At 36.6% G+C, this 17,145-nt stretch overlaps 1 protein-coding gene across 7 annotated transcripts in view; it reads right to left on the bottom strand.

The window, feature by feature from the left end:
• Positions 1–15,935, bottom strand: part of ARHGAP12 (Rho GTPase activating protein 12) — a 57,170-nt gene extending 41,235 nt beyond the window's left edge. Inside the window, exons 1-3 of one of the 7 annotated variants that reach the window (XM_039344098.1) lie at positions 12,323–12,632; positions 10,303–10,775; positions 10,049–10,182 (exon numbers count right to left, since the gene is read on the bottom strand). In XM_039344098.1, the coding sequence (XP_039200032.1) occupies positions 10,049–10,182; positions 10,303–10,775; positions 12,323–12,336 (621 nt within the window). In that variant the 5' untranslated portion in view covers positions 12,337–12,632. Of the gene's footprint in view, positions 1–10,048; positions 10,776–12,322; positions 12,952–15,612; positions 15,764–15,811 lie in introns of those variants that run through there. The other 6 variants (XM_039344094.1, XM_039344099.1, XM_039344095.1 and 3 more) reach the window with 6 other exon arrangements.
• Positions 15,936–17,145: the final 1,210 nt, after the last annotated feature.

Below are 17,145 nucleotides of genomic sequence, written 5' to 3'. Positions count from 1 at the left end.
GAACCTGTTTGATCTTCCACTTGGTGCAGAATTTGTCTCCCAGTTGATGTCAGGGTAGTTTAAGTCCCCCATTACTATTGTGATGTGCTTCCTACATACCTTAGTTAGCTGACTAGCAAAAAGTTCATCTATTTCCTCTGTTTGGTTGGGTGGTCTGTAGTATACACCTATGGCAATGTCATTTTCCCCCCTTTTATATTGACCCAAATGCATTCAAGACAGTTTTTATCATTGTTGTGCTCTATTTCTGTGGAGATGTAGTTATTTCTTATATAGAGAGCAACTCCACCTCCTCTTTTATTTGGTCTGTTTCTTTTAAATAATTTAAATCCCTCTAGCTGTGTGTTCCATTGTGGATTTCATCCCACCATGTTTCCGTAATGGCAACAATATCATATCTGCCCTCATTAACCTGAATTTCTAGTTCACCCTGTTTGCTGTTCATACTCTGTGCATTGGTGTATAGACATTTGAGTCCTTTATGACTGGCCCTGTGTTTACTTTCTACATAACCTGTGTGGTGCCTGAGTTCCCCTATTGTCTTACCACCTATTTGGTTAGTGCACTTTGTGTGGCACTCGCTATTAGAGGCTTGATTTTTCTTGACAGCAAGGTTGCTATTCTTACATGCACTAATAGCCCTATAACATGCACTGATAGCCCTACTTAACAACCATGTTACTATTCACTTAATAACTGTGGCAAGAAAGCTTGTAAAATGGGACAAAATTCATTTAACTGTCTTGCTTAACAATAGAAATTATAGTCTCAGTTGTGGTTGTAAGTTAAGGACTACCTGTATTTACTAAGAAAGATGTCCATATATATTTTCTTAAATACACTGCTTCAGATTTCATCTCCAATTTCAATAGCAGAAGCACAATATGACCCTGATACGTTAAGACTGGGTAGGCAACCTTGGATCTTTTATGACTCATGGACTTCAACTCCCAGAATTCCTGAGCCAACTAGCTGAGGAATTCTGGAAATTGAAGTCCACAAGTCATAAAAGAGCCAAGGTTGCCTATCCCTGGGTTAAGACATTGGAGATCCTGGTGAACTATTGCTTAAATAAAAGCCAGCAGTGTGCTGCAGCTACCAAAAAAATTAATGCAATGCTAGGCTGCATCAACAAAGGAATAGCATCAAGACCACAGGAAGCAATAGTATCACTCCATACTGCGCTAGTGACACCAATTCCGAATACGGCATCCAGCTCTGATCACCACAATACAAAAAAAGAGCTGAAGCCCTAGAAAGATTGCTGGGAAGAGCAACAAAAATGATGAGGGATTTAGAGACTAACTTGTATAATGAATGACTAAGGGAACTAAATACTTAGCTTAACGAAGAAATGGCTTAGGGAGGTCACATGATAAGTGTTTTCTAATACTTGGAAGGGCTGTCACAGGGAAGTGGGGGTTGACTTATTCTCCATAACATCTGATGTCAGGACAAGTAGCAATGGGTGGAAGTTTATCAGAGGCAAATCCATCCTGAACTAAGGAGAAATTTCCTGATAGTGAAAAAAAAAATATCAATGGAATAGCTTGCTCCCCAGAGTTGTGGGTATACCATCACTGGAGATTTTCAAGAAAAGATTGGACAATCATTTGTCTAGAACAGGGGTCCCCAACCCCCGGTCCATGGACCAATATCAGTCCACACAAGCAAGCAAAGCCCTATCCGTGGGATGCAGGCAGCACACAAAACCACACACTCTTCCTTTCTCCACGGAACCAGTCCCTGGTGCCCAAAAGGCTGGGGACCTCTGGTATAGGATGTATAAGGACCCCAGTTGGGCAGGAGGTTGGAGTAGGAGGCCTCCAAGGTCGTTTCCAGCTCTATGATTTTATGATTCTCAAAAAAAATATATGGAAAGGATAAATCATTACTCTGACTGGCAGCTACAAAAAAAATATTAGTAAAATCACCAAGTAAAGCTGATCTACCATGGGAAAGACACAATATAAATGTACTAAATGTTAAATCATATAAATGGTTGGCTTTGGGACAATACAAAATGCATTATACAATCTTACAGTATTTAGATGTCTACATGTGCCTTATTTTTTGTGCAACAAAAGTCAATGCTGTGTTGAAAACTTCCTTATTTGTTTCCCATTTCTATTGTAAAACCATGAATAAGTTATGAAATCAACAATTTAGCAAATCTAAGCTTTTAAACTATGACTAGCACTAATACTTTATTTAGTTTTTCATACAGTAGTCAAGAAATGTAGCCACTGAATAAAGCTTCTTTTTCATTTAGTCATAGTGCTTGAAATAGAAGATGAAATTTTGCACAGTTGCCCAGAAACAAAACAGAAGTCAGTAGCAAACCATTACCATACTTTGCCAAACAAATAACATGGATGTGTCTATTAGTCATTAGGATTTAAACTTAATTATAGGAAAACATTAATAATTTACTGAATAAATCAGTGATGCTGAATAAAATGTTTTACATTTGGTTTTAAGCACACTAAAGAGATTATGTACATTTCACATGTACCTCAAGGTTTAATGAAGAGTAGGAAATCTATTTACCTATTTAACTATGAATGCTTGCATGTATATAAGAAGCTGCTTAGGAGAATATATGGAAAATTACTGCAATCAGAAAAAGCAGTAAAACTTACAAATGAAACTTGATCTGTATTTAGCAACTAAAATAAAAGAGAACTTTAAACTTAAACTTAATTTAAAAATATTAATTATTAAGAGAAGCACTTTAAAATACCACTGACATTTATTTTAAGTCAAGCATTCCTTAATTAAAAATACACTGAATTGTTAGGTGCAGCCTGAAACAATTGATAATAATCTAACTCGGATTTTATTCATTCGCTTAAAATTGTTATAATAAAATCACAAGAACTGAGAAGTGCTTATTTTTTTATGCAGTCTTCGCCAGTGGTTTTTTTCTAAAAAAAAAAAACAGGTGCCGGAACTCACACACGTCATACAACCCACCTTGCCTACCCTACAAGGTTCCATCCCAAAAAGGTCCCGGAACTCCGTTTTGGGCGTTCTATGAGAAAAAAAGCCCTGGTCTTGCCCATACTGATATATAATTAAGGTATTCTGATAAACAGTATATGAATACAATGCTATATGCCTTTCTGTAGTTCACCCCTTTATGTTCACCTATTTCATCCCTTCTGTTTTGCTGAATATTCACAATCAAGTAGCAAGGGCCAACCGTAAAGTCAACAACAAAAATAAAATTTAATAAATGTATTAAAAATGTTTACAAATCCGCTCACAAACCTATCTGCTTCTTAACAAGAGTAAGAAAAAAACTTTTCTAATGTTATATTGTTTTGCCATGGCCTCCTCCTTCGGTGGTTTACAATCAATGCATACAAAAGATACTATGACTAGTCAAACAAACAATATTATACAGATTTTATCTGTATAGATTTGATGATCTATGAGGGTCATCCAAAATTTCTCACCATCCACCATCATTTATGTTACAGTATTCAACTAGAATCCTGGAAGTTTGAGAAAAGATTTTTGTTGCCCTTTTTGTTAGTAATGAAAACTTACGAGAGTCAAAAATTAGAGTCTATGAGGAATCTGTAAATTCCTAGGCTCAGATATTTCCCCTCCTTTTTCTAAGTATCATATCTTCATTAAGCACAAATAGTACTAAGCCTTAACATATAACCTACAGGTTACCTACGGAACCATCCTCCTCCCATTACATCAGCTTCTCTTGCACAGTCAGACAGGGAAGGCATGTTGTAAACCCTGCCAGTTAAGGAATTCCTACTGGTAGGATCTACAAAGAAAGCCTTCTCTGGAGTATTCTTTCCCTGGGGGTGGGATACTCTCCTGGCCTTTCGAAAAGGAGACGCGGTTCGGCTGCCTCATGTGGGGAGCCCAGGAGAGCTTGCAGGCTTGTGGCTGGTTAGACCCCTGAAAGCCATTCCTTCGCTCTTCAACTAATTTTAATATCCAGCCTCCTTTTACATTTTTAATTTTTAAAAAACTTTTATATGTACTGTTTTATAGTCTAACATAATCTAACATTTCATTCAATCTCTCCCTGAGGGAGAGATGGGGGTGATACAGAAACGTTTGTGTGTGAGTGTATGTATGTATGTATGTATACACACATATATTTCTGTATCCATTTCTCTCTCTCTCTCTCTCTCTCTCTCTCTGTGTGTGTGTGTGAGAGAGAGAGGGGGGGGGGAGGGAGGGAGAGAGAGAGCATATAAAGAGAGAGGGACATGATTCCTCTAATGAACTATGAGAAATTCTAAACATTTAACAATATTTAGAAGATGAAGAGATATTAATTCCCTACCAAACCAGTACTTTCCAACAGTTACAAATACTGATAAATATAAGGCATATTAGCAGAGCTCACTTACACAAATCATAAGACTGATGCATAAGATCTCTCGCCTAACATTTTTAAGTGATTCATCCCAGGAAATTTATGATACAGCTCTGAATCAGCTGCAGCATTCTAATATCTACAATAGATTTCCCTCTGTTCATAATAATAATGCTCAAGCTTAAGGCACTTTTTTAAACATTTGAGTAAAATATCCCTTTTTATTTTATTTATTTGTCAAACTTATATGCTGCTCATCTCGCTGTTCAAGAGGACACTGAGTGGCTTACAACATAATAAAACATATAGAACTAAAACAATTATAAAAACTCATACACAATCAAGGAAACCCAAAAAAACAACAACCACAGGTTTAGAGTGCAGAGATGGTGGTAGTTTCTTTTACTACAGTAGCCATCTCCAGCCCACAGCTTCTCCTTCAGGGTCCCATGCCAACTGGAATAGCAAAATTTAGGGCATTTCCTAAAGGCCAGAGGGGAGGACCTCACCTCCTGCATCAAGATGTTCCAATGGCCAGGAGCTACGGCAGAAAAGACTTTTCTCCTGGATCTTACTAGCTACAATTCTTTGGCTGATGGGATCTGTAGTATGCTTCTTCTGCCAGCTGAGGCAGACCAATCCCATTGGGGGAAGATGGCACCTCAGATATGTTAGACATATGCCGTAAAGGGCTTTAGAAATAATAACTAACATCTTAAATTGAAGCCAGAAATAGATCGGCAACTAGCGCAGCTCACATAATAGGGGTGTTACATGCTATCTTAGGGGCCTCCAAAATTTAAGCACTGCTGCATTATCTTTAAACATGCAATCTGCTCTGAAATCAATCTATACTAGTACTGTATCTGTTAGAGAGGAACTTGATTAAAAATAGAAAACATAAGAGTCCAGATACGTTAACTCTTCTTTTGTTAAACTGGAGAGTACAAATGGGTTTAACTCTTAAAGTTATTTTCTTTTGTTTCTCATAAATCCAAAAACCAATTTCATTAAACATATTCTTAACTTTGTTGTGGAAGAGCTAATAAGAAACCCTAGAGAAGTTTAGTGTTGTGACAGTAGAAAAATGGAATGAAAAACCAAGTATAAATTTCTTCACTTATTAAATTCTTCAATATTATTTTGGAGAAGCATTATCAGAAAGAGATTCTGAAATCAAAATCCTTTTTTCTTATCTATTTTTTCTGACAGTGAGACCATCATAAACATCTACTTGATCACCAACATATATACAACCTGCCAGAAAACATTTTTTTTTTCTGAAGGCCTTATAAAGAAGCTAGGATGGATAGAGATAGATAGATAGATAGATAGATAGATAGATAGATAGATAGATAGATAGGGATGGATATGATCGATTTCAATTAAAAAGCTGTTTCAATCTTATCCTTCTGTGCTTTCTTTAAGTATATTCTTTACTAGTATATTTCTGTCTAAGCATATTATATAATATCCTTCTCACATAATCAATATTTCCAACAAGTAGTCTATTATTTTTTCTCATCCACAGCCTTTTTAATTTCATCATTTCATTAAGCATCATTTTCCATTCTTCCCGGCAGCATATACAACATGTAACAAAACATATTTCTGTGGAACTCTGTAACTCTGCACTAAGCAACTTTCACATCCACTTTTCTTACTACCACTTAAAATTCATTCTGTTGATAGATTATCAAATACTTCTGCTTATAGGACTCATGTTTTCTATTTCTGAAGTCATCCTACTTTTTTTCACTCCTTTCCTTTTCTTCTGTGTACATTTTTCACCTAGACCCATTTTTAATACTACCAAATAATGAAATGTTTCAGATTTAGAACCCCTGATGTCATTCACTAATCCTCTCAATCTTTCAGTGTAATCACTGAAATAATTCATGTTTTTCTAACTATTACTTTCTCATGCATCTGAATGAATAAACTGATGCTGATATTTTTATTTTATTTCCACGGCAAATGGTATGAACCCTTTATTCATCTTACACTTGAAGTCAAAACCTTTTGTATGCCATAATCATAATCAGAAAGTCCTGCTTTGATCAATTTCACAGATTGCACATATTTTTTTTTTTTGTTAACACAGAGAAAGTATACAAAAGGTTACTATTCTTACTCATTGTCCCAAAGGTGCTTTTTCAAACAGCAACCGGACTTTGTTTTGCTTTGAAGATGTTTCGCTTCTCATCCAAAAAGCTTCTTCATAAAGCAAAACATCTTCAAGGGAAAAACAAAAAAAGTTCAGTTGCCTTTTGAAAAAGCATTTTGGGGCAACCATGACCTGGATGAGTGGGAATCTCCGTAGACATTCTTACTAATTCTTATACCACATGTAAAATTCTCTGCTAAGAATTAGGGTTGTTAGGGCACATTTTAGCCAATATACCACAAACTGCAATCAAAACCCAATTTTAAAGGTAAGTGCAAATGTTGAACTACAAAGTTAAGAATTTTGGTTTTCATTGAATGATATACAATATAAATTATAATCAATAAATCATAACCAATAAAATAAATTAACAAAATAATTTAGTATTATTTTGTAAATATGCATTTCTTAAGGAATCCATATAATTGACTTCCAACAATATAAATTTTGACTCACAAATACCTATGAGGCTTACATTGCTCAAAATACTTTTCTTTAGCATGATTTCTAACTGAACTCACAAAGCAGACTTTTTAATGATTTTAAGTCATTAATACTTTAAGCCAATTCAGCCATTATACTAAACCATATGGTTGGCTTAGCAGTGAGAATGTTTTCATGCATTTGCTGCCTCAAGCTGTATGTGCAGCTAATAAACTATCCAACATATCTAACATACATAAATATTAGATTGGTTTGTCTGTAAGAAGAAGCCAGAAAACAGTTATTAACATCCATCTCCCAAATAATCTTTGTAGATTTTTGTATATCAAACTTTAACTTTAGATAAACATGTAACACAGTCATAAATTAAAGGCCTACATTCCATTTATCCAGAGAGAGAGAAAAAGAATATTATAAGATAAGTGCAAGAGAACCAAAATATCAGATTAAATAAATAAAACAAAGCATACAATCCAAGGAATAACTCAGTGATAAGTAATTACTGTAGGTACTTAAATCTCTCTGCTTTCAAATCCATCAATTTTATCAAGAATATTATTTGAGACAGAAATACCATCTGCCATTTGATATAGGGTAAAGGATGGTTTTCATCTCAGTTCCTCAAAGCCATATGTCAGCATCAACAGTTTTGATCATAATTAGCATTTGTGATGGCTCTAAGCACAAATACAGTCAATAGGAAGGAATTTATCTACCAGATGACATAGGAACAAATTGTACTAAATATCATAAAAACATTAATACCTTTGTGCTCTATCAAAAATATATTAAAATTTAAGATGAGAATGGTTTTGCTGAAATTTAGAAGACTTAAAAATGATCTCATAATGTTTTATGACTTTTACAGATAATTTTGATGATGGCAAAATGATTAGGCATATAAAATGCCTAATCATTCTGCTAAATCAAAATTATCTGTAAAAGTCATAAAACATTATGAGATTATGTTTAAGTGCTCTCCTAAATTTCAGCAAGAGCAGATCTTGTTCCTCTGCAGCACGTGACGTTACGTGACATCACACAACATATCGCGACTTTTTCCCCATTGCCGGCAATGGGGTGGGCGCGGTTTCGGCATGACGCATCCGGCCCGCAGGCCAGCAGTTTGACATGCCTGCTCTGCAGTAACAATCTGCAAAATCAATGTGCTCATGGTGAAACGTGCAAAAAATGCTCTATTATTTATTTAAAAGTAGAAGGCAGGCAAGCAGCCTTCCTGGTAACTTGGGTCTAACCACACTAAGAATGCTGAAACAAATATCTTTAGAAACTAACTACAATCATGCAGTTATTGACTAACAACATTACGTTTCCAGTTTTTCAAGTAATGCATACTGCCACAATCAAAACTTGAGGATACCAAAATGTGTATTATCACTTGCAACAGATTTATTTTCTTCAGGAAAAGGTATATCTGGTTTATTAGCAAAATCTGAAAAAAGCCTCTTTTCATACAAATGTTATATGACTGCTTAGTATCAATGCTGGATTCAGAATGATCTCAGACCATGAACAAATCTTGTAAATCCACAAGAACCATACCATCCAAACCACCACAAAGATCATTCAGGTGTTAGTGAATGCAGAATATTTGGGATTTTGTGTTCAATTAAGATCTCTGCTGTCACATGAAAGGACACTAACTTCTTACGAGTATTGCATACTTAGTGTAACTATTTGCAAGGAGATAATATATAACAAGGGTGTCAAACTCTCAATGTCATGTGACGTGACATGACATATCGTGACTTTTTTCCATTGCTGGAAATGGGGTGGGAGCGGCTTCGCCATGATGCATCTGGCCCGCAGGCCAGCAGTTATATGATATATAATCATACAAATATACACATTGTCTTCCACAGGAACCAGAACTACCCGCATTGTCTTGTTTCACCATACCCAAATCTTAATTGATGACAGGAGTATGGAGCCTGTCATCGGTTAAAGTTTTAAGACAATTACATATTTTGCGAGCCTTATGGGGATGGTTCCAAAGCTGATGTTAGATGTTTCCATGTCCACGTACAGCCACTTTCCTGAAACTTGCACCCATTGCGAAGTACCTCCTTGCGCTGCCCTAATACAACAAGAACATTTGCAACACAACTCTTTTTATATCTTCTTTCATTACAAATGACCTCCTAGTCCATATTTTGTCATCTTTAACTTTCAATTTTTCAGACTGAAATCTATACAAATTCGGGACAGAATCTCCAGAAGAGCATTTGAAGGTAAGTATGCATAAGAAATATATTTTCTCCAAGTAATCATTTCTACTCTCTATTAAAGAATAGGCCTGGATTATGCACTTACCAAGGTAACATGTACCGTAGTTCTACTTGAATTCTGACTTAATCAGGCTGCGTGTCACATGGCTTTTAAATGTAGCGTACCTTTGGCTATGATTACCTACAATTTTCTAGTCTTCTATAAACTTTAAATGTAAAATTCCTCTCTCTAGCTGTATTTTTGTTTGCTCTAGATATTAGTACTAAAACATTACCAATCTTGGGGTGTCTTAAAATTAACCGAATACAAGACTTCAGCTATACCAATATATCCAAACTAGAGGATATATATGCCTCCCCATTGGATCCACAAGGGGTAGAATGTTGATTATGCTATCATTACTACTATCTCATCGTTTTTTTACTACTCCAATATAAGCTATTGTTTTCTGAAAAGTTTTACTGAGAACAGTCCAAGCCCCCAGTGGTCTTCCACTGAAATAAAATAATATTGTAATCCTGGCTGATTTTGCATACATTTTTCAGGATTAATCAACTGTTGACACCTATCTTTTACACAGAAAGGATTAAATTCTAGAAATCATAATTAACAGAATACACACAAACACATATATACATACACACACATAAAACAAACATCAAAGTTTTAATATCACAAAAAAATTACTTAACTACAAACATTTATTCAAATCTTCTATTATAGACCACTAATAGAGCAAGATTGTACAGTATGTCATTTTAGTTCACTTACATATATTCTATCAAGAAAAAAGATTATTGCATAGTGATTTACTGCAGTGCACCTCATTTTACCTGTACTTGTTCTGTGGAACTGCTACTAAGATCATCTCCAGACTCTGAATCTTGGTGGAGTTTTTCTGATCCTTCCCCTACAGAATCACAGGGTTGTTCTTGCAAGAAGCTGGTCTTCTCGGTTTCCATACATTCTGAACAATGAAAGTGAGACCCAGATAAGTTCATGTTCTGATTGGAAACTTTAACAAACTGTAATTCATTAAACTTTCCATTGTTTAGTGCAAGTTCTATGCTAAGTCCAGTATTCTGACCTGGGCTACTATTTGGTCCCAGATTCTGGTTGGCATCCTGAGCTTGAACTAGATACGATTTCCCTGAAGTTGAAAGTTCTGGAGATTTATTCACATTTTCTGTTGACCTCTGTAAACCATGTGCAAGTTTTAGAGAGTTGTTTGGCAGTCCAACTAATGACCTAAGAGGTGGCATTAGTGCTTTGCGGGTTATTTCTTTAACATATTGTGCTGGCACATAAAAGGGTTTGGAGTTTTCATCCTTTTTGACTTGCCACCAGTCATCATTAGTCTTTTTTACTAAGATGTATTTCTCCCCTTGTTTTATCACAATCCTTTTGTCTTTTGCTTCATACTCATAATCATATTCAACTTCAATGTACAGTGGGCCTGAAAGATTTTTTCCAGCCTTGTCAGCCATCTCTTTTAAAAAGCTATATTTCCAAGTGAAAGGTAAGCCACATGGTGTTTCTTCCTCCTGATTCTCAGAAGACCTACAAAAAAATGTGAACATATTATCATGATCATATAATAAATGTCATCTGCAGATTATTTATATATAAGAATGATCCTCTGACAAATCTAATATTTGGGAGGAATTAGCTTACAAACTCTTTCAAATAAATCTCCCTGTTGGGAGATATGAGTTTCCTTGACAAAAAAAAGTTATTTTTCCAGAAAACTTTCTACTGGCATAAACCTATGGAGACTTGTTTCAGCATGTGCACCTTACATTTAAGAACTAAAATGTTTTATTACTTAGAAAGTTACTTATATCTGAATTTTCCTGTAAAAGTCCAGAGTACAGTATTGAAATATGTGCTTTAGGGAAAAAATTATAACCGGTATGATTTTAACAATAATTAATTATTTTGTGCTAAAATAAATGGATCAATACCTGTCATTTGAAAATTTCTACAGAGGCATCATTTATCTATACCTACACAGTCTATTAAGGCACTGACCAGATTAAGAAATGTTTCACAACGTTACTGCATAATCTGCCTTAAAGCATTTTTATATATTTCTTTTATATTACCTTTAAAACAAAAATAAGCAGTGATTAAAAAATAAAAAATTAACAAAATGAAAATAAGCATAAATTGAATTCAATTATTCAGATAGTAAAAACAGAAAAAGAGAAAAAAAATCATTCAAAGTAATTAATATAGGAACCAAATCACGGGGGAAAGCAAATAATTTGGTTACACTGAAAGACAAATTCCTCTATTCAGTAATTATAAATCCATTTACCTAATCAAATTATCCAAGCAAAAATAAAATAAGTTAAATCTTGTAAAATTTGTTCTGAACAAATCCATGCTGACTTTTTTCAATCACAGCATTGCGGTTACAGCTCAACCTTATGATTTCCTCTAGAATTTTCCCAGGAATGAATAGAAGACTCGTTGGTGTACAGTTCCTGGAACCTTCCTTTGTCATCTTTTGGAAGGCAGGGTCAATTTATCCCAGCCAGTTTTCTGTATTGCCCATTTTCTAGACTTTCTCAAAGATTATTTAAAAAGATTTAATCAGACCATCAGAAAGCCCAGGATATAATCTAGCTGGCTGTGGGATTCAAACATTGCCACTTTTCTTTTCCCACTTATATTATCTCAGATTTAATCACCAATGCCACCAAGTTCATTCCCTTTGATTTCATGCAGATAGATATTTTTAGCATACAGTATAACTCCTCCTTACAGTTGCTTCTGCTGCTTTTGAATAAGTTGTAGCCTTCAGTTGCTATATTCCAATTATGGGAGTCATTCCATCAGATCTCAATCACACTTATTAAATCATGCCTTAGATAATGAAGACCTTTACAGGAATGTTGTTTATGGTTTATTATTGATTTTAAAACCTCAGTTTAATTATTTTTCCAGCTATTCCTGTATTTTACTACTCTTTGACTAGATTGTTAGTTCTGAGGTTTTGCTTCAATTCTCACATAATTCAATTTAAGCCCCTCCCGATTAAATTCAACATGTTTTGGTTAATCACATTCCACAATTTTGGTGAGAAGGAATCTATCCCTTACCAACTGTCCTTCATACAGGTAACATAGACATGAGTCCAAAATCACGTATCTTCTTCATCAATTTCAAAGCCATTGATTCCCCTGCACTATCATTCTTTCCTTTTCCAATTCTCTTTCATGGATGAAAATAGCCCATCCAGGTTCTCCAGCTTTATGGTCCAACTGATGTACTTGTAGTTACTCTTGTGCCATTTGTTATGTTAAGACATAAACCATGGTTTAAAATCGGTAATAGCTGAATTAATATAACATTTTAAGGTAAAGACAAACAAGCACATACTAGCTTATTTGTGTGTGAAAATGGAATGGAATGGGAACCATGCTGTAAACATTAGTAATCTGTTTTAAATTCAATGATAAGTATAAGTAATATGTCCCATTTATCGAATAAATGTAAAACTGTCACTGAAAAAAGGTAATCTTAAAAATCATATTGTAGTAAAGCAAGTCAATGAGGAGTCTGAAATACAATGTTTAAAAGCAACATAAAAGTCACACTACTCCTTTAATTTTCAAAATAATATATTTCAGGAAATAGTACACTTTTACAACATTTTAAAGAAAATTATAAAAGTATGACGTATTTAGATCCATTGCATTTGGCGCTGTGTGATGTTGATAACATTAAGTCAACTAAATTATCAACATTACAAAGAGTTTAACATTAACCAAGGTTTAAAAAAATAAAATTTAAAAACTCAGTCTAATGAAGCCTAGACAATAGATACTATTTATGTCTCACAGGCAGGCATTCTCTCTCTCTCTCTCTCTCTCTCTCTCTCTCTCTCTCTCTCTCTCTCTCTCTCTCTCTCTGTGTGTGTGTGTGTGTGTGTTTTCCCTTCTCACCACTCTACAGGTTTGTATCTTCCTCAATTTCAGGTCCTCTATCAAAGGCCTGGGAGGATTCTGTGCAAGATCTTAGCTGTTCTTAGCATTGCACTCTTCTGGACAGTGACCTCTGATTTTGTTCCTGGGAATTATTGGAGCTTAGAAGTTACCACCCTGAATGTTCCTGCCTCTATTGGGACCACCTTCGCCTTTACTTTATACACACACACACACACACACACACACACACACACACACACACACACACACATAATGGCAGCAACTGCAGACTATTGTGCTGGCAAGCATTATCCTCTACAGCTATAATGAACACATTAATGATGTTGCTAGACAAACAAAGTTAGTCATTGAAGCTATAGTGGAAGACATTTTGATTTTCGTTTGTTATAAGATCTTACCAGCTGAAAGCCAGATGAAGTAAAAACCAATGAATTGGCCTTTGCACAATAGGCATTTTCTCTTATGCTGTGACTTGTCAGCATCTGAGAAACATTTCCATTAAACCCACGATTTCTGGGTACATATTGTATGAGAAGAAAATACACCCCCACCGGCATAACTACTTTATTTGTGCAGATTTTTCTGCATTTCTATAGCCTCATTTCAAGCAAGTCAGCAGAGCAATGTAGACAAAAGGCCTGCATTATTTTCCACATTTCAGATTTTAAAAAATCTGACAATTATCAAGTACATAGAAGTCTGGAAAAAAGATAGCATTTTTGAAATCATCACCATGACAGAAAAGCAAGCATACTATGCAATGCCAAGTCACTGAGTTTCAAAATAACATTATTTTCACATTTTTAGAAAGAAATTGATTTTACACACTAAAATTTTATAAATATTTTACTTGACAGCTGAGCTGGCATGAATCATTTGTACTCAATTTCATATGAAATAGTTTTAAAATGAGCATAAAGATAAAATAATCACAGATGGAAAGCATGGACTGTCAAAACCAGTTAGAAAAAACAGTATAATTCTTTTTCAACATACTTCTCCAGCAACTTGGCTTTTCTTCAAAATAGGATCTTCCTTAACTGGGAAGGTGATCACTAACTTAGATTTAGCATCTCAGAGTGCTCAGAATTTTTAAATGGTAAATAATACTTGAGATCAATATTCACAAGCATATGGACTTTTTATCTATTTGTCTCTTTTTCAGATTATCCAGCAAAAATGTATGGATAATATACTATGTTTAAAGCAAATAAAAGAGTTTAAAGTTTCTTATAAACAGTAAGCTAGACAGGGTAGAAATCTCTCATTAAAAAACAAATGACTATGATATCCCCTACATACACATTTTGCAATATATTCTATGGAGTGAAGTAAAATTATATAAAGCTTTTTACTTTATCCTGGATGAGATTATGTATTTAACCATCAGTACTGGAATTCTTAAATAGCATATTAATAACTATGCAAAAGCTCTTAAGAAACATGTTCTAGGCAATTACCTGCCTTTAAAGACAAATGAACAACTTCCTATCTAAATAATGCTTTTCAACAAGTACAAAAGTAGATTTTTCCATTTTGGAATATTTCTCTATATAGGAAGTTTGTTAAGAGGAGTTAAGGAAAAGGAGAAGAAAGGCATCCACTCCGCAGAAACAACATAAAGCATGAACATTTCCGGCACAAACCAACACTGGCTGTCAGGGCAAACAATCTCCCTGGGAAGGCTGTTATCACCAGGGTTTCTACATATTTCCGGAAACAGGTTGCATTGCCCACAGAAAGGCAGAATTATGCCTGGGCCCAAGTGGGAAGGAAGTGAAACTATGGCACTTTTCTGCTCTCCAGAACACGTGCCATTTACCAGACAGCACTGTGGGTGTGGGATGTGTGTGTGTGTGTGGAGTGTTATGTGTCGATGCATATGTGCATGTGTAGGTAGGTAGATTGAGATAGAACACTTCTCATAAAAATAAAATACAAGTTCAAGACTGACTTTGATGTTAAAACTATTTCGTGCTCAGTCAGTGCTGCAGAGGAAAGTGTGAAATCCCACATACTGTGAAACGCCCCCCTCACATCCACACACCCACAGACCATTGCTAACAGCCTTTTCCAAACGTACACTCCAGGTTCAGGACACCGGTGCCTGGGGATTATGCAATATGTATAGCTCAACACAACTAGAAGATCCCACTTCCACGTTAGAGAAGGCTGCCGCTTAGCACAAAGACATTTCATAAAGCACACACACACACACACAGAAATTTGCTATCCTTTCACCTCGTCCGTAATACTTCCCAAACTTTGGGACCAAAAAAAAAGGGGGGGGTTCCGCACATTGGGAAGAAGTACAGAAAGCTCTTTCCCGCCACCTAATCGCTGTCCGGATTTCTCCGGGTGCCTGACCTCTCTCACGCTCCATCCTCGGCCATACGCGGAATAGCCCTTTGCCCCAAAACTGGAAAGGGAGGGAGCGTTACCCCGCATAATCACCCCGGAGGAAAACGACGCGACCCTATAAAAGGTGGGGCGAAGAGCCAGGCTACGAGGAAGTCCGTCCGCTGGTCCTTCCTTCCCCCGCAATTAAGCGATGAGCCACCCGGCAGCCTCTCCGTGCTGGGAAGCGGCCGCGGGCAGCGGCGGCGGTGCCCCCTCCTCAGTCGAAAGAGCCCCTCTCACCGGAAATCGGAGTCCCAGGCTGGCGCAGGTCCGCTCCTGGCTCCGAGGCGGCGTTTTGTGAAGAGACCAGCCACGGCTTCCTTCTCCTCTCGCTCCGCCCCTCACCCCGTTCCGCCTTCCTCCAGCTGCGGCTCCCAACCCCCCCCCCCCCGACCGCAGGGGACCTCGCAGCGCGGCGTCAGACGTTCTCGTCACGTGGTGGGGAAGGTGGAAGAGAAGGGGGGGAACGGGCGGGAAAAAGTAAACGGGGGGGGGGAAATGTGGTGCTGTGTTTCTCTCGAGCGCAGTCGATGGCGCGCGCGTATGCGCACGCCGAGCCGCCCGTTCGCGTCTTGCTCGCATGAGTCACGAATCAGCCTGTTAAAGCATTGATTATTTCGTTTTCGACTTGTAGCGACCACATAGATAGATAATTCTGTCCATAACCTGTTCTTTCAGGTATTGCTATGGTGCACCTATAGCTTTGTAACGGCGTCCGTCCACCTGGCTGTTGGTCTTCCTCTTCTTTTGTCTTTTCTATTCAATGCTAGAACCTTCAAAGTCGTATGTGAATCATTTGAGTTTGGTCATTTGTGCCTTGAGTGAGGATTTTGGATTGGTTTGTTCCTTGATCCATTGCTTTATTTCCTTGGTGGTCTCAGGTGTCTTCTCCAATACCAAAGTTCAACGCACCAAGCCATAAATTATGCTTTATGAACCAGTTCATTAATTGATTGAAGCTAAATTATTATAATCTCTGCTGTTAGTGACTTCAGTCTCTCAACCCCAGCTTGAAAGGGAGCGAAAGTTACAGGGGAACCTCAATGGCCATTCAAACTTGTGATGGTGCTCAGTGAGAAATACTAATCACTCCTTAAAAGTTCCAGCTGTTGCAGTGTTCCTGAGGGTCACATGGTCTCCATTTGTGAGTTTTGACAGGAAAGTCAATGGGGAAGCCTCAGGAAGTCAATGGTAACTACATGACATCCTCACTTAACAGCATGGATTCAATTAACAATGAAACCGGAAATGTTGGAACTGCTGTTGGTCATATGATCATGCTTTATGACAATGATGAGGAATGTAGCAATTATCTTTGTTTTGTAACACAATGTAATTCTGAGGATACACATTTATTAACCAAAGCCCATTCATTTATTAATACGCATTTACTAGAGTCCTTCAGTTTCTATTAAATATATAAATGGCAAATTGTACACAAAATATGAAATATATGAAAGAGGATGTCTGGGCCATGTCCAGACATGCACATATGATTTATAGTAGAGAAAACAAAAAAAATTAAATAGTGACTTTATGAAGGAATGGTGGCAACCCACCTCTCACAAGTCTGG

This window comes from Crotalus tigris, unplaced genomic scaffold, assembly GCF_016545835.1.
Source record: "Crotalus tigris isolate CLP2741 ecotype Arizona unplaced genomic scaffold, ASM1654583v1 scf7180000017890.1996003, whole genome shotgun sequence".
Lineage (NCBI taxonomy): Eukaryota > Metazoa > Chordata > Lepidosauria > Squamata > Viperidae > Crotalus > Crotalus tigris.
This window is presented reverse-complemented; position numbering and strand designations above follow the sequence as displayed.